The following is a 21,050-nucleotide window of genomic DNA, read 5'->3' as shown; positions in this document are numbered from 1 at the left end:
TTTTCAACCTAACCTAACTTAAGAAAGTTCATCGGGCACTCCTTCCATTTTTCGACGAAGCTTATTTTCACTCAAACGGTACGTAAATAAGCAGAATTGTCAATTTTGGAGTGAAAAAGAATGCATCCAGAAAAAGTCAAAGTTTGGTGCGGTTTATGTGCTGGTGGCATCATTAGACCGTACTTCTTCAAAAATGATGCGAATCGTAACGCAACTGTGAATGGTGAGCTGATATCCATTTTTTTGCCTAAAATGCAAGAGCTTGACTTGCATAACATGGGGTGAAACAAGATGGTGCCACATATTGAGAGGCGAGTTCGGTGAACATTTTATCTCACGCTCAGGATCGGTCAATTGGGCGGCTAGATCTTGCGATTTAACTCCTTTAGACTATTTTTTGTGGGGCTATATTTTAACATGGCAAGCCCGCTTCCATTGACGTGTTGAAAGACAACATTGAAGTATTTATTCGTGAGATACCGGCGGAAATGTTGAAAAAAGTATGCCAAAATTGGACTAAGCGGAAGGACCATTTGAGGCGCAGACACGGTAAACGTTTGCATAAAAAAAACAATCTTCAAATATTAAGTTATATGAACCGTACTATGGATTCAAAAAAAGATTTAATGCATTATATTGGGATTTTTTCTTTGAAAAACTTTTCTATAGCTTTAAAAAAATCGCCCTTTATATGGGAGCTATTAGTAAATCTAAACCGATCTCACCAAAATCATAGCGTTTTTCCCAAGGCTAAAAAACTGATATTTGTAAAATTTCGTGATGATTGTATAACAAATTCGACCTGTTCCTTGATTGCCAAAATTAAATGCTAGAAATAAACAAGAAGTAAAATAGGGATATCGTTTTATATGGAAGTTTTATCAGACTATAGACCATAATTGACACATGTGATGAAGTTCATGAGAGAAGTCGTTGTACAAAATTTCTGTCAAATCTGATTATAATTGCGACCTTTAGAGGCTCCAGAAGTCAAGATTCCAGATCGGTTTATATGGCAGCTATATTAGGTTATGATCCAAATTAAACCATATTTGGCTCAACTGTAAAAAGTCATAACAAAACACCTCTTGCAAAATTTCAGCCAAATCGGATAAGAATTGCGCTCTCTAGTGGCTCAAGAAATAAAATTGTCAAGATCGGTTTATGACAGGTTATGGACCGATTTGAACAATACTTACCACAGTTATTGGAAGTCATAAAAAAACACCTCATGCAAAATTTCAGCCAGATCGGATAGGAATTGCGCCCTCTAGAGGCTCAAGAATTCAAGACCACAGATCGGTTTATATGACAGCTATATCAGGTTATGGACCGATTTGAACCACACTTGGCACAGTTATTGGAAATGATAACAAAACCCCTCATGCTAAATTTCAGCCAAAGAGAATTGCGCCCTCTAGTGGCTCAAGAAGTCAAGATCCAAGATCGGTTTAAATGGCAGCCATATCAAAACATGGACGGATATGGCCCATTCATAATCCGAACCGACCTACACTAATAAGAAGTATTCGTACAAAATTTCAAGCGGGTAACTTTACTCTTTCGAAAGTTAGCGTGCTTTCGATAGACGGACGGACATGGCTAGATCGACTTAAAATGTCAGATCAAGAATATATATACTTTATGGGGTCTTAGAGGAATATTTCGAAGAGTTACAAATAGAATGACGAAATTAGTATACCCTCCTCCTATGGTGGAGGGTATAAAAAATACACAACAATACAGAAATAAAAGTTTTTTTCAAGACGAGAGGGGTGGATAAGGATTTTTTTCGATACAGGGTTTCTTCGGAGAATTTTCTTTGAATTTAATGTTGATTACGTTTTTGCTATACGATTTTTATTATTATATTTTGTTCATCCATTCAAATCAACCCGCCCTAATGTATTTTGAAAATGTAAACGTAGCAACCAACATCCTCTAATATCCTCGAAGCCATCGTTACCTTCTCGTTGATATTAGCAATTTTGTCAATCGTGTATAGTTTTTTCTATTTGAAAAGATATACGAACAGACCTAATATCTCCCCTGGTTGCTCTTACAATCGTGACAACCACATACAGAGTTATTGTGAATTGTCATTCTCATCTGCAACGGATTTGTTGCGCATTAAGAGGCGCTGGAGCGAGAGCATCACTTCCTTCTGTCTGCGGGTTTTTATTAATTTGAATTATGAATACTGTTATATGGGTCATTGTGGCCCTTAAAATATTCCTAGTCTGCTGGCTAATTTACATTTTGACAGAAAGGCTCAAGAGGAAACAGCAACAAAATGTCGTAATAATAGAAGAAGGTAAGTTGCTAATTCAAATGGTCCAGCAAACAATCAAAGACCTAAACAATTTTTCCATAATCCCCCAAGGCCCTGCACCAGCAGCATATGCAGGTGCACCAGTGACCCAGTTACCTAAAGATTGCCAGGAATTCTACAACCAACAGCTGTATGCGTCACCCAATATGATGCCACCTCCAGAGTGAGTATATACCTACATATGCATGGATGTCAAGGCACATATAGATGTGTATATATTAAGATAAACAAATGTAAGCAGACATTGTTTACATTGTTATTGGGGTCTCGTTTTCCAAGAATGGTCCATATTAACTTGATTCCATGCGCGTGTGTTTGCAAATATGTACATACAAACGTTACGTTTGCATTTCATTTCTTTCCAGTATGCAGCAAAATTTCTACACCAACCAGCTGCCACCCTCTGTGGCCATGATGTCGCCCAAATAGAACAAATCGAATTACTAATGCACTGAATACAACCGCACAAGTCTTTAATTAAGTTAGATGATTATTTTACACTTTGTATTGTATTATTACTGTTGGTACTGTATGGAATATTGTTACATGTGCTATAATTTTACATAAAAAATATACCTATTGGAGAACTGTTTTTTAGCAACTCGACGAAAACCATTAAAAATATTGGATACAAATTTTACGATTTTCATTGAACAATGAATCAAAAGGCGAGACTCTAGGCGAGAAGCTGGAAAAGCCACAAGAAAGAGAAACTACCACCTAACTATTACAAGGAAGCATTCGACAGATATTTCAAGCCACGGCAGAATTTGGTATGTCTGCAAAAATACAAAGGGACCACCATAGCGCAGAGACCCCAAACACCTGAGTTCGTCTCCTGGCGAGAGCAAGAGAAAACATTTTTTAGCGGTGGTATTCCCCTCCTAGTGCTGGAGATATTTGCGAGTTACTATGACACAGATACCTAGAATTCAAGCAAAAACTTCTTATCATTAAACTTGAATCGGGCAGCACTTATTAATACGTATGTGAGAAGTTTGCCCATGTTCCTTATTGGAATGTTCATAGTCAAATTTGCATTTGCAAAAGTAGAAGTACTTTGAAGTCGAGGCTTGTCGGGAGATGCAAGGAGCGTCTCGGACGTATGGCGACTTCTGTGAGATTGTGTTGGGTTCCAGGCCATCAAGGGTTAACGGGGAACTAAGCGGCTGACGAGCTGGCCAGGTTTGGGTCGCAGTTGGACTCTAGGACTGCGACGCCGATGGTGAACGTCCCTCTATGTTGGCCATTTGGGAAGGTGGATTTCTACTATGACGATCGCAGGATTGCTAAGGCTCTTTGGCCGAGGATCTATGGAACTAGTACCTAGATTGTACTCGAGCCGAGGAAGCGCCCTCCTGGATTTTTGTATGCTGACCAGCCACTGCAATGTCAGGTCGCTTACATGGTGATGGGCTCAAGAAGTTGATGATTTCTGCAGGGCCTGTGTGGATAAGGAGCAGTTGAAGACGGTTGGGCATATGTTGAGACACTGCCCCGCGATGACGGGGAGAAGGCGTAGGATTATAGATCAACACCTCTTCTCTTCACTGCCCACTCTACAGTTTTCCGACCCTCGATTCTGCAAGGTCCTGGGATGGCTGACAGGAGGCCCTCTTGTCGATAAGAATATTTTCGGTCTTAGTGCTAGATTTTTTAGTTTTTATTTATATTATTCTAATGGCTTTCATTTATCTTTTCTCTTCTATTTCATTTCTTTCTAGGACAAACACAATGGACCAGAGGCCTTCGAGTGAAGCGGTTGCCAGGCGCGTGTCCTTTAGCCTAGCCATGCACCCTAGCTACACTCTGACTTGCACAATTTTTGCCCAACAACATCAACATTAGTGTTAAATCAATGTTCATCCCGGCACGGGATAGTTGTGAGCACCACAAAGGCTGGAACATTGAGGTCCAATTTGTTTGGTATTCTTTGCTGTCACGAGAAGCTTAGCTGCGAGCAACCGGCCGCGTCCACAACTTGCGAATAGTGAAATGCTCCAGCTGCAATGGTAGTCGCGGACAAATAACGGTATTGAGCGGAGTGAGAGTGAGAGGCCGGGCGGCACCGGCTCTTGCACAAATACTGAGTGCCTATGATGCTCAATATGACAAGGCGAGTAATTGGAGCCTTTAAATAACCAATGGCCACCCTGTTCCCACGGCGATCGGTCACCTACAGGCAACGGAAGACAATGGTCCCGAATTGCAAGCTGTGAATGCTCTTTGAATATTTGACACAATCTAAATTTGAAGAAACCTATAACTTTGATTTCGTTGGCTAGAACACCTCACCTTTTGGGTCCGTCAAGACAGCTCACGATTTTTAAGGGTACAGCGGCCATCAACCTTCTTGACTTCAAATTTGGATATCAGATTAAGTAAATCTAAGGACATGCACGAGAATTCAGTTAAAACGTCACATACATCCCCGTGATGTGGCATTTTTGCTAATGGCAGAATAGAGGAGAGAGCGACCCCTTTGAAAACAAATAAAAAGAGATCATATAGCGAATAGACGAAAATTGCTATCTTTTTTTTAGCATGGATTAGGTTAGGTTTTTGGGCACGCGGTTGCTAGTCATTTTACTGATAGACCTTAGGACAATTGTGTTCTCCTTAGAAGAATACAAAACAGAAAAGAAAGACGTAAAAAACAGATATAGATAACCATAGTAAGGTGTAATACAGCAGAAACGATAGAAGGAAAAGGTAACAAACGTACAAGACAAAAAAAAATAGGGAACCAAGCAGACCAGTAAGAAATTCTCACTGGCGCGAACATTTGTTAGTCAGCCAATTCAGAATTTTAGAGAACTCCAGACTTACTAGACGATTAACAACCTTCAGGGTTCAATGCAGGGAAAAAGGCGTTCACCCAGACAGAAGCCTTTGTCCTTGGATCCAGCGCGACGTCAAAATGATGTAGCAACAGTTAGGACGGCCCAGAATACGTGGCGTCCACACCGCATTCCCACAGATTTGCCTTCAACACAGTTCCACACCTAACCAGCTGGTGGGCCGTCTCTTGTCACGCTACCCCTTGACGGCCCGGGACACAGCAGAACCTGACAGCCTTCACCATGGTTCGATGAATCTGGTTGCACCTTCAATCGTCCGTCTTAAAGAAACTAAATTCGTTCAGAGGTCTGTGTGTTTGTTCGATTCTTATGAACTCAAGGAAGCATCGTGCGACACTGCCCTCTCCGAATTAAGGTCACGGAATAGTGCCGTTCGCTTTTCCGAATAGCGAATTCTAACGCGTCAACAAGGAAAAAATCTTCAGGTAAATAATCTGTTGCCATCATATAGATTGCCACCACGCCCCATTTCCATCCACCACCACAACAAAATAATGCCCAAAAATTTAGGAGCGCCAGGTTCCGGGCTGCCTCGGTCTAAAAGGGATCTTTGTTGCACCAACATACAGGTGAGATCCTTAAGATCGAGCATGGCACTCAGAGCCTCTAGGGCCATTCCTTACTCAAGAGATCAGAGATCGGCGCGGTACTCCCTTCTTTCTCAATCTCCCTACAGAAGGGGTAGTTGTGCAGCGATCGTACCACAGGTGAGAATCGTCCGAACGAATGCCGTAAACATCCAGTGTACCAAATTGCAAATTTTTCCCATGAACTGCTTGGAGTGTTTTAGAGAAAGATTCTTCGTAAAATATTTGGACCAGTTTGCGTTAATGGAGAATAATGGCGTCGTATCAACCACGAGCTTTTTGACGCTGATAGCATAGTTACACGTATCAAAATCCAACGGTTGCGTTGGCTAGGTCATATTGTCAGAATGGATGAAGAAGCTCGATAAAAGAAGTCTTGTGAAGGTAAACATGGTGGTACACGCAAACCGGGACGACCATAAGTCCGATGTAAAGATCAAGTGGTGGGAGAAACCTCTAAACTTGGTGTCAGAGATTATAAAATGAACGCAGAAGATCGAGGCGCTTGGAACGCTATTTTACGTTCGGTTAGTGGAACAAATGTTATGTCATAGCCAACTAAAGTAAGTAGTCCCTGGTCAAGAATTCTATGCGAGAAAAAAACACTCACCTTGATCCTTTTCTGCCGCAAAATAAAGCACACGAACGACTCCCGGTAAAAACTTGAACGAACCTCCTTCTTCTTCCACACCATACATTCACATCAATGCTACATCATGTTATCATTATCAATACATTTGACTTGCACTTTCTTCGCGGGTTTGTCAACATACACAATTGCATGTTTATTTGCCCAACGATGAATTACTGCTCCTACTTTCCAAACATAACAACCCCATTGTGCCAAAGTAAAACTGGCTCAATGATTAATATATCGATACGATACTAGAGCGGGCAAATTATCGATGACTCTATCGATACCATGGCGAAACAATTAAAGGTGGTCTCATTTGTACAACAACCACAAATCATATGGTGCAATACGTCATCTTGCCATCAAGCTGATCGACGTTTTGCCAACACACACAAAGAAATTAGTGTGCGGATGTGTGTACGTGTGCGTACATGAGCAGAGAATATATGATAGAGAAGATAATAACAAAGAGAATGCAAACAAAAATCAGGCATTTAAACCGTCAAATCAAACCTGGCCGGCAAACATTTTCAAAACATATGTTTTACGCCCTGAAACGCGTTCAAAGTAGAGATTTGGTTAACTTATTCCGTCATATGAGTGCGTGCATTTGTTGCGTAACCTCACACATATTCTCTGCTCATGTACGCACACGTATACACACACGCCACATTATTTGTGGTTGCTTTACAAATGAGACCACCTTTAATTGTTTCTCCATGCTCGATTGGCAAAGGCCGTAAATGTAAATAACGAAGTGGTTTTAGAAATAAATCTTGTTTACCAATTTATCTTTTTAAAATGTGATTTAAAGTTACATTTTTATCATTATAACACTGGTTTGTTGTTTGTGTGAAATATCGGATCAAATAAATCATCGCTTTAGGTTAGGTTGAAAAGAGGGTGCAGATATTAATCCGCCCCATGCCACGATAGACATACACCTAAGTCAGTAATCGGCTTGTTGTGCGCTCTAAAAACTATAAAGTAACCTCTAAAAAAATATTTGAGTTAGGAATTCAGTGCTACTTACAAAATCCTTAATTGTTTTCAATACCACTCCCCTAAGATGGTACATGTCTGGTATTGTGTCTCCACCTAAGTGCCGATATCTGTTAGACGCGAAAGCCGGATTTCCGCCTAGAGGACCGTATTATGGTCAGGTAGTCGAAAACAGATCTTAGCTCCTGGGTACTCATTGTAAACCCCCAGGCCCACTCTGTCCTCTAGCTTTGATCCGTGTAACATGTTCTTCCAGATGGCAATACTAGGGTTTCGTCAATCCTGTAGATCCAGTAGACTATCCTCGGATTCAGGCCCCAATCGAGCCAACTGTGAGCCTTCTCAGTACGCTCCTGACACTTCCAATCACACCTGTCCAAGATCACAACTTGTCAGATATCGAAATCGTCTTATTGAGGAAAAGTGGTGCGTTAAATTGGCCCGCCTTCGTCTTCCTCGTGAACAGGCATATTTCAGTCTTCTCTCGGTTAACGTTGAGACCTCTGGGTCTAGCCCAGTCATATGCCATATGCAAGAGCCTTTCGGCCCTTTTGCATAGCTCGTTCGGATCCTTACCCCTTAGAAGTATTATAACATCGTCTGCGTAGCAGACGGGTTCATATCCCTCCTCAGTCAGCATTTATGGTGGTCAGCCATTGGAGTGGCGATAAGATGCCGCCTGTGGCGTGCCTTGTGCCACTTTCTCCCTTATATTTATGCCACAATACGTCCCATGGTTTTGAGTAGAAAGGACGTAAGGCTTATGGGTCTGTAGGCCTTCGGTGTCGCATAACTTGCCTTGTCGGACTTGGGTATAAACACCACCCTTGCCTCCTGCCAGACTTTCGGAGTATATGCAAGTCCTAGGCACGCTGTGAAAATGTTGGCCAGACGAGGCGCCAGATAGTCTGCCTCTTTCTGTAGTAACGCCGGAAAAATTCCATCAGGTCCGGTTGACTTAAATGGTTTGAAGCACCTCAAGGATTCCTTCACCATTAATACCGTAATTATAAACCTTCGATCAACGTCATTATACCAAGATACCTAAGTCTCCGCGAGTCCCTTCGTATCCTGTGGATGATGGGTTTTCATCAAAAGCCTCAACATATCCTCCGTTGTCTCTGCTCTCACTCCCATGTCATCTATTAAAGTTTCAGTTTGGACATGGGTTTTTGAGAAACTTTTTTATCTTGGCGGCGTCATTAAAGCTATCGACCTGTTCGCAGAAAAGCTTCCAGGAGGCAAGTTTTGCCGCTCTGGTAATGCTATTGTATTCCTTGAGCCGCGTGTAACACACATCCCAATAAACTTCCTCTTTTTTACGACGTGCTCTGCTAAAAAGTCTGTGGATCTCTTTGCCAATATTGCGAATTTCCCCGGTCTTCCAGGGTTTTTCTTGGACTGATTTCTTTTCCCGAAGAGGACAACTATCATCTACCACCAGTGCAGTCGTAATCCTGTTGATATTTTCGTCAATGTCTTCTATGCTTAGACAATCTAAATTATCTTGCCCAATTCTTTTTCTGAGTAGCCTTCCGAAATTTGTCCAGTTGGTTTTCAACTTATTCCGGAAGCTTATTGGACTCGGCGCTGGCCGTGCTATTCTAAAACTTATGTAGCGATGATCAGAGAAAGAGTGTTCCATGGAGACCCTTCAATCCTGAACCTCAACGATTAGATTTTCCGAACAAATCATCACATTTAATACATCCTCCCTAATTCTATTAAAAAAGGTAGCGGTGTTACCAATATTAAGTGTTATTAGGTCGTTAGTTTTCAAGAACTCTGCCAGGGATTGGCCCCGCATATTAGTGTTGGCAATACCCACGATATGTGGTGAGAGTTCGCGTCGCACCCTATTAGTATCTCGTTTCCTGTCTGTTTTGCTTTCCTCATCAGCCGTTACAGCTACGACGTGGGAAAGTAATACCAGGTATGCTCCGCCCTCTTCCTGTCTCCCCACTATTGCATCCGACGTTATCAAATTTTTATGACAAATAACGCAGTTCTTCAGCCGAGTGCCAGTGTTAGCATAGAATAATTGGTAGTTGATATGGTTCAGTCCAGAAACTTTGTTTCGGGTCGTGCATTGCTCCTGAATTAAGGCAATATGAATCTTGCCCTTGCTGATTTTCCCCATCAGAGCGTGTGTAGCAGTCTCGCTGCTGTGGAGGTTTATCTGGATTATCTCAATCATTGGTCTTCCAATAAATGGGCATCTTGGGAGTTGGTGATGATCTCATCGTCTGCTCTCTGTTCTTTAGACTGCATGGACTTTCCCGCCACTGCACTGCCTGATGTCATCGTTAAAGGTTCTTTGCCTAGTCTACTCTTCCGACTCTTTATAAAGCCGGTAATGGTTCCATCGTCGAGTTCCTGTTTTTAGATCTTAGAAAAATTCACATCTGTGTTAACAAGCATTTGACATTATCAGAATTCACTAATAGAAGGTTAGGTCACTTGCGAAAACAAAAATGGATAAGCCCCTTCAACATCATTAAGTATGTCAAATCTCCCGATTAAAACTGTCATCAAATAAAAAAAAACGTAAACAAAGAATGAATGTAAAAAGAGAACGCGTTGACATCCTCAATGCCAAGTACTGCAAAAATTAAAAAAAAAAATGTATAGCGGCTAATCGCTTGGCTTATCCTTATTCATCTAATCCTGATTTGACGTTAATATTTATATCAAAATTAAAACAAAAATAGGAAGTTGTACTCGGCTGTTCGCATGACCTCGCCTTATAAGTGCACTATCTGTCAAAATCAGTGATAAGTGCAACTCTGTTTTTGAGTACAATTTCGCGCCTTTTTTCTTTGTGCGTGTTATGGTTCTTAACTATAATGCACACACATCAAAAACTCGTCGACAGATAGTGCACTTCGCGATAAAAAATGTTACTCAAGTATTTGCTGTACACTACCTGGGTTAATATGGCTTGGCATAAGCTGTAATCAACACGTACACATGATGAGAACAATCATGATGTGCCGTATAAACGCCATATAAAATAGAACGTTCGTTTAACAAACGCCTGCGTTTAGTGTACAACATTAAGCAGGCTCCTATAATTCTGTGTTGGCATATTAGCTATCATTTTGAGGGAGATCCCCTTGTTGTTCGATTGTTCTGGGATTTTTGGGATATTGCGATAAGTCTAAAATAGGTTTGCCACTAGTGTATACATTCGTTAATGCATGTGGACAACAACTAGAAACTAAACAAAATGTCCATATTGAATGTAAAATGTCCCTCATGCTCGGAAATACTTTTGAACGAGGACGATATTTACAGCACTAGCTGTGGTCATGTTTTCCATTTCCACTGTTTGCCCGAACAAGACAGGTAAGTAAGAGAAAAATTCGGCTAAAGGGCTAAATTTTAACATAAAAAAATTCCAATTCATTTGCTGCTGTTTAGTGAAACTGCCTGTCCAAAATGCTATACATACGGTGTAACCACACAAAAGCTGTATTTAAGTTTTGATAAAGAATGCACTGAATTTGTCAGAGAGCTGAAAAGAACTTTGGATGTGGCCGAGCGTGAAAATCATGATCTTAAAATGCGCTTCAATGATAAGAACATGACGTTGATCACCAACCGCTTTGAATCGAACAAGGAAAATGTGCAACTAAAGAAACTTGTCACAGAACTCAAGATAAAAATTGCTAGCCTCGAAAGTGCTCAGCAAAAATTACGCCAACAAGTGTTTGCCTTAAATCAAGAGGTAGCCAGTCACCAGGCAATGGAGAATTCTGTAAATGATATGGCCACAGAAAACGATAAACTGAAACAGGAGTTGGAAAGGATAAATACAGAACTGGCAATAGAACTTTCTAAAAATCAAGAACTTATGGCCGACAAAGATACTCTACGGAGCACAATAAAAGGCATATCTGAAGAATTTCAGAGGAATGTCGCCATTAATACCCAACTTGAAACAGAGAATATGCGCTTGAAAAGTCATGTCGAATCTTCTATGGCCTATGAATCATCTAATAGCTCATCGGGAGCAAGAGCAAATCATGAAGCAGCCAATACAAACCAAAATAACATGGAAAACCCAGACAATTCTATGCCCATAGAGTATAAACATCATTCGGAACAGACAGCCCAAAGAACAATCACTCAAAGTAATGTTCCAGTAGGACTTGATGTAACCGACAGAGAACAAAGTCAAGCATTTAAGGCCACAGGAAAAACAAATGATGCTTATGAGGCTACATCAAAAGGCATTATAATTCAAAATTTTCCCACTGATAAACTTCGGTATCCTTTGGAAGAGAACATAATTTATTTAGCTAAAAACATGGATATGTTCCTAGAAAAAAAATTTATAGATAGTGTGAATATTCTGAACAGTTCAAATTATGGGAAAACTTCCCTACGGGTTAAATTTAAAGCAGAATATATTCATGACACGTTTTTAGAAAATCGAGAACTTCTCAAATCGGGCAAACATTCTAAATATATAAAATCGCTGAAAATAAAACAAGCTTGGGGATAAACTTCACTTGCCCTGCACTTAAAGTTTTCTTTATATAGAGCACAGAAAACAATAATAAACTCTGAAAAATATCAAAACCTAAATCCCTAGTGCATTTGTTCAGCTAGAGCAACAAGTGATACGGACGTACAACATTCCTTCTACTGAAGTGCCAAATACAGAAATATATATTTTTTATATGTACATAAGTATATAGCTGCCTTTGTAAAAAGTTTTAATCAACAATAAAATGAGCTGATGATTAATGCAATGACATTTCACCATTTATATTGCCTTCAAGTCGTAGAGAATTTTCCCACTATAAAAGAAAGATTGGCGTTTAAAAGCATTTATACAGGGTGCTTTTTAGCTATTATCTTTTTGGTAACACTGGGACCAAATTACCGCATACGTGATCGAGTATGCTATAGTATCGAATGAAACTTCATTCCGTTGTTGTTGTAGCAGTTTATTGTGTTCTATCTTTCGTCTGCTTGACTCTGTTGAGTGTCAAGACCCAGGAACTGTGCGACTAAGGGTGCGTCCACAGGGATCTGGGCCTGGCCGGGCAGTTAAACAGGTACGCGTATCGTGTGGTCCCTGCTTACAATCGGGACATACATCTTACACGTCGGCATCAATCCTTGCTCTGTAAGAGTTGAGGCGGCTGCATTTGCTGGAACGTAATTGAGCCAGAACTACTCTGGTTTGCCGGGGGAGGTCAATTTCTTCAGGTGCAATGGGAGGCGGTCGTTCTCCAAGGAATACATTCAGCCGGTAGTCATTTACCGCATCTGCTCCCGTGTCTGCATTAATGTTGATTAGACCTGCTTGATATGCCCCTTGATCTAGAGGTTCTCTCTTGTAGCTCTGAACCTCACGCTCTAGATCATGTAGATCTATCTTAAGGCTTCTGGGCGGTGGATAACTATCCACAAGATGATGAATTGGATGATCTCTGCGATAATAGCCCAAAAGGTATTGCTTAGAGAACATGTAGTTATGTCTTCGCACTGGTAGGATCTGTATCTCCTGATGGAGGTGGTCCACATGGGAACTGAAGAGACAGCAGTCGCAATTCGAAGGGCGGCATTCTGACAGATCTGAATATTATTCCGCTGCGTGTCACAAAAGACCATACGGGCGCTGCACCCCAAGTGGTGCCTGTAAGCAACTTAAGGACATTGTTTCTACTTTTGACTTTATCGCAAATTGCTGCGGCATGTGGGGCGAATGTGTAAGAGCTGTCAAATGTGACGCCAAGTATTTTGGGACATTTTATTGTCGGAATCATTTCCCCATCGACCATCACAGTCGCCTCAGTATTCACCTCACGCGTAGATTTGGTGGCAGATATTTTCAGATTTCTTGCAGCGAAATATGAGGCAAATTCGTTGAGGTAGACGTTCAACCTATCGCAGATGTTAACAATGGGTGGGGGCCTGATGCCATGATCGTACAATCATATGATACGATCTCTATGACGTCTGGAGGGGGTGGAATGGAGGATAGGTAGAGGTTGAACAGTGACGGAGATATCACCCCACCTTGGGGAACACCCAGTTTCATTCTACGGTGCTTCGACTTATTCCTAAATTCCACAAATGACTGGCGACCACACAGATAATTCACGACCCATCTTTTCAAGCCTGGCTGGAGGGACGTGTTTGCGAAGTCCTCAAATAATATGGCATGGCTGACCGTGTCGAATGCCTTCGAAAGGTCCAGTGGACCTATTCGTTCTATCACATGGCCTGGGCAGACTGAAGCCACGGCAAATGTGTGCGTTGATGGCATGCAAAGCTGTTGTGCTATGCAGTCTTCGAAATCCATGTTGTTGCTCGGCGAGTGGGAATTCTCCTACGAGGCTCGGGAGGAGTAATGCCGCAAGCGTCTTCGCCGCTGGTGAGAGAAGAGAGATCGGTCTGTACGACTCCCCTAAACTCGGGTCCTTTCCAGGCTTCAGTAGCGGGATCACTCTGCCCATTTTCCAGATATCGGCAACTATAAGAGTGTTCAAAGACAGGTTGAGGACAGTAGTAAGGTACTCAACTCCTGGTTAATGCAGATTCTTCAAAATCAATGTAGAGATTCCGTCGGGGCCCAACGCCTAAGATGATTTGGCGCCACGGATGACATTCGTAACTTCGCCCCGGTAAATTGTGATGGCTGTTCATCGGCTCGGAGACCACGAGCCGATGAACAGCCCTGTCACTTTCGGGATGCACAATAAATTGACAGTTGAACAACCTGGCGCATCTCTTCGGATCAGTCAAGGTTATTTCGCCAAAAGTGACTGAGGTCCTGTCATCCCGTCTACCGGGATTCGAGTGTGACTTAACAGTAGACCACAGTTTGCCTACACCGGTGCCTAAGTTACATTGCTCCAAGTGTTCCAGCAACAAATTCCGCTTATGTTCGTTGACTACCCTGTTTATTTCCAGATTCAGCTCGCTGATTCTGTGGTTAGTGGGGTCGATACCACGAATCCCATCACGATCGTCTTCGAGTACCACTGCTTGCGCCGGGAAATTGGGCCGCACTCGGGGTATTCGAACGGCTGGTACAAAGCGAGCGGCTGCTACGTTAATGATGTCTCGAAATTTCCTCTCGGCCACTGGCACATCCGAAGGGGGTGGCAGTTCACTAGAGCGGCGATTGGTATACTTTCTGAAGCCAGCCCAATTGGCCTTCTTATGATTGATAAACGTTCGGCGCTCAGAGGTTTTGAAGTCGGATGGTCGGTCGGTGATGGGAATTATGGGGAGATAGTCTGCATCCTCATTCACCGTGCAAAACGTGGAGCTTTCAATCTGCTCTGCCAAAGCTATGCCACGCTGGTCGTTACCTAGGGGAGAATGCCATGATGTGTGATGCACATTAAAGTCCCCTAGAACCAGACGATTATGGTCCGATAGTAACCCACTTATGTCGAGGTTGTAAACTTGGCCATTAATCGGGACACAGCTATGAACCGGCGGTATGTACACGTTGTATAGCTCTATCTCGGCAGTACCGGACCTGACTGCTATCACCATACACTCCATGTAGGGGTCACTAGCGCCATGCGCAGGCGAGATAGGTCTATATTGCACGGAATGGTGTATCACGAAGCCAATCCCCCACCTCCATTCCTTGAGTGAGCAGCACACAGCACATTGTATCCGTGACAACAGTCCAAGCTGCAGGTGTTGGTCAGCTTTGTCTCTTTGATCGCTGCGACCAATATGCTTTTCCGACTAATGAAATCCACAATCTCATCGATTTTGCCACGGAGTTCTTTGCAGTTTAGCTGCAAAAACGATACACTTCCCGACGAGGACGCAGAAGGCGACGACGACGAGGCTTGTGACCCACTGCTTGCCATGTTTGCACAGCACCTTGCGACATAACCAGTATGACTATACTCCCGTAGTGAAGTAAGGCCAGAGCAAGATCGGAAATGTACCCACTCCATGTACCGGTTACACCTGACCGACACCGACCGATGATGGAGGCGTTTATGACAAACTGAACAAAACCAGAGTCCGGGGTTCTTTTCAATCCCGGCAGGGACCAGAAGCGTGCGGAGTAGGCACTCCGGGATGTGCCTCTCCCATAACGAAATAAGACGAACACGTACACTGAGGCGGCAGCCCTTGCCGATGAGGGTTCCATCGGTTCAATCCGGAGTGTACAACCGGCTGCCATTGGATTGTGGAAACGCCAGGAAGCTGCTGTTACGGGTAGAAGAATGCTCCATAGGCCGGGCGGCATCGATTCTTGCGCAAATACTGAGTGCCTATGATGCTCGATATGACAAGGCGGGTTATTGGCGCCTGTAAATAACCAATGGCCACCCTGTTAAGGAGCCAACATGAATTACAATAAAAGGGGCCAGGCGGGCTGAAGAAGTTCCCTCCAGTCTGCCATAGCTTGCAATCCCCTTTTGCAGTCAAAAATGGCAAAAGGGCTTTGTGCGTGGAAATAAATAATTTAGACAGGAAACAAGTAAAAGCGTGCTAAGTTCGGCCGGGCCGAATCTTATATACCCTCTACCGTAGATGGCATTTGTCGAGTTCTTTTCCCTATATTTCCTTTTAGACAAAAAAAGGATAAAAGAAAGTAATTGATTTAATATTGGATCTATATCAAGTTATAGTCCGATTCGGACCATAATTGAATTAAATGTTGGAGACCATAGTAGAAATTATTGTGTAAAATTTCAGCCAATTCGTGAAAGAATTGCGCCCTTTGGGGGATCAAGAATTAAAATAGAGATATCAGTTTTTATGGGAGCTGTATCAGGCTATAGACCGATTCAGACCATATTTGACAAGTATGTTGAAGGTCTTGGGAGAAGCCGATGTACAAAATTTCAGACAAATCGGATAATAATTACGCCCTCTGGATGCTCAAGAAGTCAAGATCGCAGATCGGTTTATATGGCAGCTATATCAGGTTAGGGATCGATTTGAACCATATTTGATACAGTTGTTAGAAGTCATAAAAAACGCCATAACAAAACACCTCATGCAAAATTTCAGCCAATTCGGTTAAGAATTGCGCCCTCTAGTGCCTGAAGAAGACAAGATTCAAGATCGGTTTATGTGACAGCTATATCAATTTATGGACCGACTTAAAGCATACTGAACACAGTTGTTGAAAGTCAAATCGAAACACGTTGGGCAAAATTTCTGCCAAATCGGATAGGAATTGCGCCCTCTAGACGCTCAAGAATTCAAGACCCCTGATAGGTTTATATGACAGCTATATCAGGTTTTGGACCGATTTCAACCATACTCAGCACAGTTGTTGGAAGTCATAATAAAACACCTCATGCAGAATTTCAACAAAATCGGATAAGATTTGTGCCTTCTAGTGCCTCAAGAAGTCAAGATCCATGATCGGTTTATATGGCAGCTATATCAAAATATTGGCCGATACAGGCCATTTACGAACCCAACCGACCTACACTAATAAGAAGTATTTGTGCAAAATTTCAAGTGGCTAACTTTACTCCTTCGAAAGTTAGCGTGCTTTCGACAGACAGACGGACGGACATGGACATAGATCGACCTAAAATGTCATGACGGTCAAGAATATATATACCTTATGGGGTCTTAGATGAATATTTCGAGGAGTTACAAAGAGGATGACAAAATTAGAACACCCCATCCTATGGTGGAGGGTATAAAAAGGAGTTATTTTAGCCATAATCCTGAACCAATTGGTGCACAACCGTCAACCAGCTCGATTTCAAAGTCTTGACATTCCAATTACTTGTTAGCAGCCCAACAGTAGTGAGAGCGATAGCTCCACCTCATCTAGGAGAGATCCCCTAAACACACCAAAGATAAAGTTGGTGAATAGCACCAACTTTATCTTTCGAGGATTGGCCAATCTTGTAAGCATACTATATGCTCTCTGAACGGGCACCCACCGAGATAAAAACGCCATCCTCGTGGCCAACAAAGTTTACTCCCTCCTTTTCGAATGATCTAAAAACCCCACAATTGTCCAAGACCCCCAAAAAGGGTTACAAAAACCGTCCTTGAGCTCTAGTCACAATATTCCCATTGGAGCCCTTTACTAGTGGTACGCTAATTATTCTGCCACCCATCAACATCGTATAAACTCAATTCAGGAGGAATCCTCATGTCCACGAGAGAGTCATGCATTTGACACATGTGATGTGTGGTCCCTGGTTATAATAGAGACAAACGTCTATGATGTTGGAATCAATCCCAGCCCTATAGGAATTGAGCTAGAACTACCCTGGTCTACTGTGGAAGTTAGGAATTTTGAACATTTTTAAATTTGTTTTTTTTTTTTTTGCTTAGCACTCAAAAATTAATAAACTTTCTTCTGATTGGTCGAAGCAAATTTGCCGAAAAATTTAAATGAATGTTTGAATGGGTTAAATCAGCGATATATAATAACGATTGGAATCTCCCTGTGTTCCCCAAATTCCACATGCGACTAGCGACGAAACAAAACGCGGTTCAATGTTTCAGGCCGGGGTGGAGGTAAATTGAGTAGTTTTTTTTAACTTATGTTAGAAAAAGTACGTCTTATGCATAGTGTGATTATTTATAGGCCTGATGGCTTCGCATTGCATGAAATGAAATAAATAAAATAAAATAAAAAATAAATACATACTGGCAAAGTCCTCAAAACGAGTTGTTGTAAGCACATATTTGGGGCACATATTTGTGGAGGTAGCGACCGTCGTCAATCTCCAATAGCTAAACGATCTCGTTCTGGTCTATAAAATTGATCGCCGCGGGAACATGATAGCCTGAGACTCTCCACTCGATACGGAGCATCCCACTAGGCGCAACCTTTGGACGTACCCGGTAGCCCATTAATTATGAACACCACACAAATCTGAGCTTCAAGTTGTTGTTGTTGTAGCATTGTGTGGTACACTGAGGCGGCAGCCCTTGTAACCTGTGCGGATTCAAGTTGTAACCTGTGTGGTGTTCATTGTTATTCCGCGACGTTCAGAATCCATTCACGTATGCCTTGTCTATTGCTCTGTCGATCTAAAAACGATTAGCAAGCTTAACGAATGTAATTTGGCCGTATTACGGTCCATTCCCGTACAAGGGCTTTCTTCAGCGCATCCGTACGGGCATATTTTTCAGTCCTTGCTTGCTCTCTCTAAAATAGTCCAAATAGAAAAGTCCATCGGATTGGCATCTGGCAAATTGAATAGCCATTGTGTGGATGAAATGAAGTACGGAACATGTTTTGTTTTTGTCGTTCTTGGTATACGCGTTCAATAAGTCGCAATTTGATTTAACGCCGGGCTCGATGGGAACAATTGGAAAGCCTCCATCGGATGTGTAAGCTGTCCATACCATCACTGTGGAGAGAGATAGCTAAAACTCGTACGTGTGCTCGCTTAAACGATCGTGTTTACGTTTTGGAAGTTTACGAGTTTCTCAATTCTCGTAAATTTTCCCGTCAGAGCAGCAACTCCTTTGCTCTATCAAGTCTTAACTTTTTTGGCTTTGGCTTTGAGGCTTTCTTTGCTCACTGATCATGAGGACACAGGAAAGATCTTTGTCTCCCGATGGAGTTGAAGAACTAAGAAGACACCTTGTCTCAGTTCACAGGGCGCCATTTTGACAGATCTCGAACTTATTTCACGGTATGTCGCTCAACTGCATAATTTGGTTTTGTTGCCCCTCAAGTGCTACTGGCAAGCGATATGGCTAAAAATTTAGAGGCTGAAAGCTCTAAATTTCTAACAGTGTCATAAACGGCAGGATGGATAAAGTAGACGTACAACAAATCGCATACCTCCTCAAAGTGAGTTCCTGACGACATGCCCGTACTATCATAGACGACACAATATCACCACACCTACAAGAACGCCATCTTTTACTTCATATGGCCTCGATTTTTTACCCCAAATTCCATATTCAGCGATTAAATAAATAATTCGGGATCCAGCGTTCCATTCCCGACTAGAAAGTCGTGTTGGCAATCTCCGTAAAAAGCGTGGCATGGCTGACCGTTTCAAAAGCTTTCGATAGAATAGGCTAAGGCAGGCAGACATCTTCAAATCTCTTGCAGCGAAATAAGAGGCAAGTTCGTTGAGGTAGGCGCTTAACCTGATGCCATGCAATGTAATGATGTTGTTGTTGTTTTAGCCACATTCGCCGCGGGAACAAGGTGGCCTTTGGTTATTTAAAGGCGACAATAACTCGTCTTGTCATATCGAGCATCTTAGCCATCCTGTATTTATGCAAGAGCATTTGCCGCCCGGCATCTCACTACTAATCTCCACTCGATACCCCTGATTGTCTGCGACTGCAGTTGCAGCTACTCCGTATGGAGCATTCCACTATCCACAACCTGTGGTCGTGCCCGATAGCTCACAGCTAAACTTCTCGTGACAGCTATGGCACCACATAGATTGGAGCTCAAAGCTCCAGCCTGTGTGGTGGTCACAGCTATCCCGTGATCGTACAATCGTCTGTATATGATACTATCTCTATGCCGTCTGGAGGAGGCGGAAAAGAGGATAGGTAGAGATAAAACAGCCTTGGGGAACTCCCCGTTTTATGGTACTGTGGTTTGTCTTCTTATCTCTAAATTCCACAAACGACTGGCGACCACACAGTTAATTCGTGAACCAGCGTTTCAGGCCTGGCTGTAGGGGCGTGTTGGCCATGTCCACAAATAAATTGGCACGGCTGTCCATAACGAATGCTTTCCATAGGTCCAGTGCCACGAGTACCGTCCTCGTCCCAAGTCCCTCGCGTCTTGGGTACTGGAGAGACAAGTGAGATCGGTCATTACGACTTCCCCTTGCTCGTGTTCCTTTCAGGCTTCAGTAGCGTGATCACTGTGTCTATCTTCCAGACAGTTGTAAGATACTCGACTCCAGGTAGAACCAAATTCTTCAGCATCAGTGGAGAGATTCCGTCGTGACACAATGCTTTGGATGACTTGGCGTCAGGAATGACATTCGTTACTTTGTCCAAGGTAATTTGTACGGTTCAGAGGCCACGCATGCGACGAATGGCTCTCATCCTAGCCTTGACATTATCGGGATGTTCAATAAATTTACGGTCGAACAATTTTGCGTATCTCTTCGGGTCGGTCAGTTTCGTCGCCATTAGTAAATGAAGTCCCTTCAACCCTTCTACTGGGGTTCGAGAGTGATTTAAAAGTAGATCACAGCTTGCCTAAACACGTGCCTAAGTTACATTGCTCCAAGTGTTCCAGCCACAAATTCCGCTTATGTTCGTTGAGTGTTCAGAGACAAATTGAGGACAGTTTTAGGTTACCCGGTAGATTCGGCCGGGGCCCAATGCCTTGAATGACTTTGCTCCACGGATAACATGGTATGTTGTGATGGATATCTATCGGCTCGGAGATTACGACGCATGGCTCTCCTCCTTGCCTTGTCACCCTCTGGATGCAAAATAAATAGACAGTTGACCACCCTGTCGCATGTCTTCGGATCTGTCGCAGTTACGTCCCCAAAAGTGCCTGAGCTCCTGTCATCCCTCCTATGGTGACTAAACAGTAGATCGCAGTTTGCCTTCATCGATACCTTAGTTACATTATTCCAAATGTTCCAGCCACAAATTCCGCCTTTGTTCGTTGATTACACTGTTAATTTCGAGATTCAGCTCGCCGATTC

The 21,050-nt window shown here is 42.7% G+C and overlaps 2 protein-coding genes across 3 annotated transcripts; both read left to right on the top strand.

The window, feature by feature from the left end:
• Positions 1-2,076: 2,076 nt before the first annotated feature.
• LOC106091770 (uncharacterized) lies at positions 2,077-4,857 on the top strand. Of its 2 annotated transcripts, none has more exons than XM_059368977.1 (3): positions 2,077-2,314; positions 2,384-2,495; positions 4,057-4,857. In XM_059368977.1, exons 1-3 carry the CDS (start codon positions 2,194-2,196, stop codon positions 4,178-4,180), a joined length of 357 nt encoding a protein of 118 aa, XP_059224960.1. In that variant the 5' UTR covers positions 2,077-2,193; the 3' UTR covers positions 4,181-4,857. The 2 variants fall into 2 exon arrangements, with proteins under 2 accessions (XP_059224960.1, XP_013113879.1); XM_013258425.2 differs by lacking the exon at positions 4,057-4,857 and adding an exon at positions 2,698-2,967 and having other exon boundaries at positions 2,094-2,314.
• Positions 4,858-10,477: 5,620 nt separating this feature from the next.
• On the top strand, positions 10,478-12,176 carry LOC106091767 (uncharacterized). The gene is made up of 2 exons (XM_013258411.2): positions 10,478-10,764; positions 10,840-12,176. Exons 1-2 carry the CDS (start codon positions 10,646-10,648, stop codon positions 11,924-11,926), a joined length of 1,206 nt encoding a protein of 401 aa, XP_013113865.2. The 5' UTR covers positions 10,478-10,645; the 3' UTR covers positions 11,927-12,176.
• Positions 12,177-21,050: the final 8,874 nt, after the last annotated feature.

This window comes from Stomoxys calcitrans, chromosome 5 (genome assembly GCF_963082655.1).
Source record: "Stomoxys calcitrans chromosome 5, idStoCalc2.1, whole genome shotgun sequence".
Lineage (NCBI taxonomy): Eukaryota > Metazoa > Arthropoda > Insecta > Diptera > Muscidae > Stomoxys > Stomoxys calcitrans.
This window is presented reverse-complemented; position numbering and strand designations above follow the sequence as displayed.

Coding starts and splice junctions, on each gene's coding strand:
- LOC106091767 (XM_013258411.2), top strand. CDS start 10,646: ATGTCCATATTGAATGTAAAATGTCCCTCATGCTCGGAAATACTTTTG. Junction 10,765..10,839: donor TGTTTGCCCGAACAAGACAG/GTAAGTAAGAGA, acceptor GCTGCTGTTTAG/TGAAACTGCCTGTCCAAAAT.
- LOC106091770 (XM_059368977.1), top strand. CDS start 2,194: ATGAATACTGTTATATGGGTCATTGTGGCCCTTAAAATATTCCTAGTC. Junction 2,315..2,383: donor TGTCGTAATAATAGAAGAAG/GTAAGTTGCTAA, acceptor TAATCCCCCAAG/GCCCTGCACCAGCAGCATAT. Junction 2,496..4,056: donor AATATGATGCCACCTCCAGA/GTGAGTATATAC, acceptor ATTTCTTTCTAG/GACAAACACAATGGACCAGA.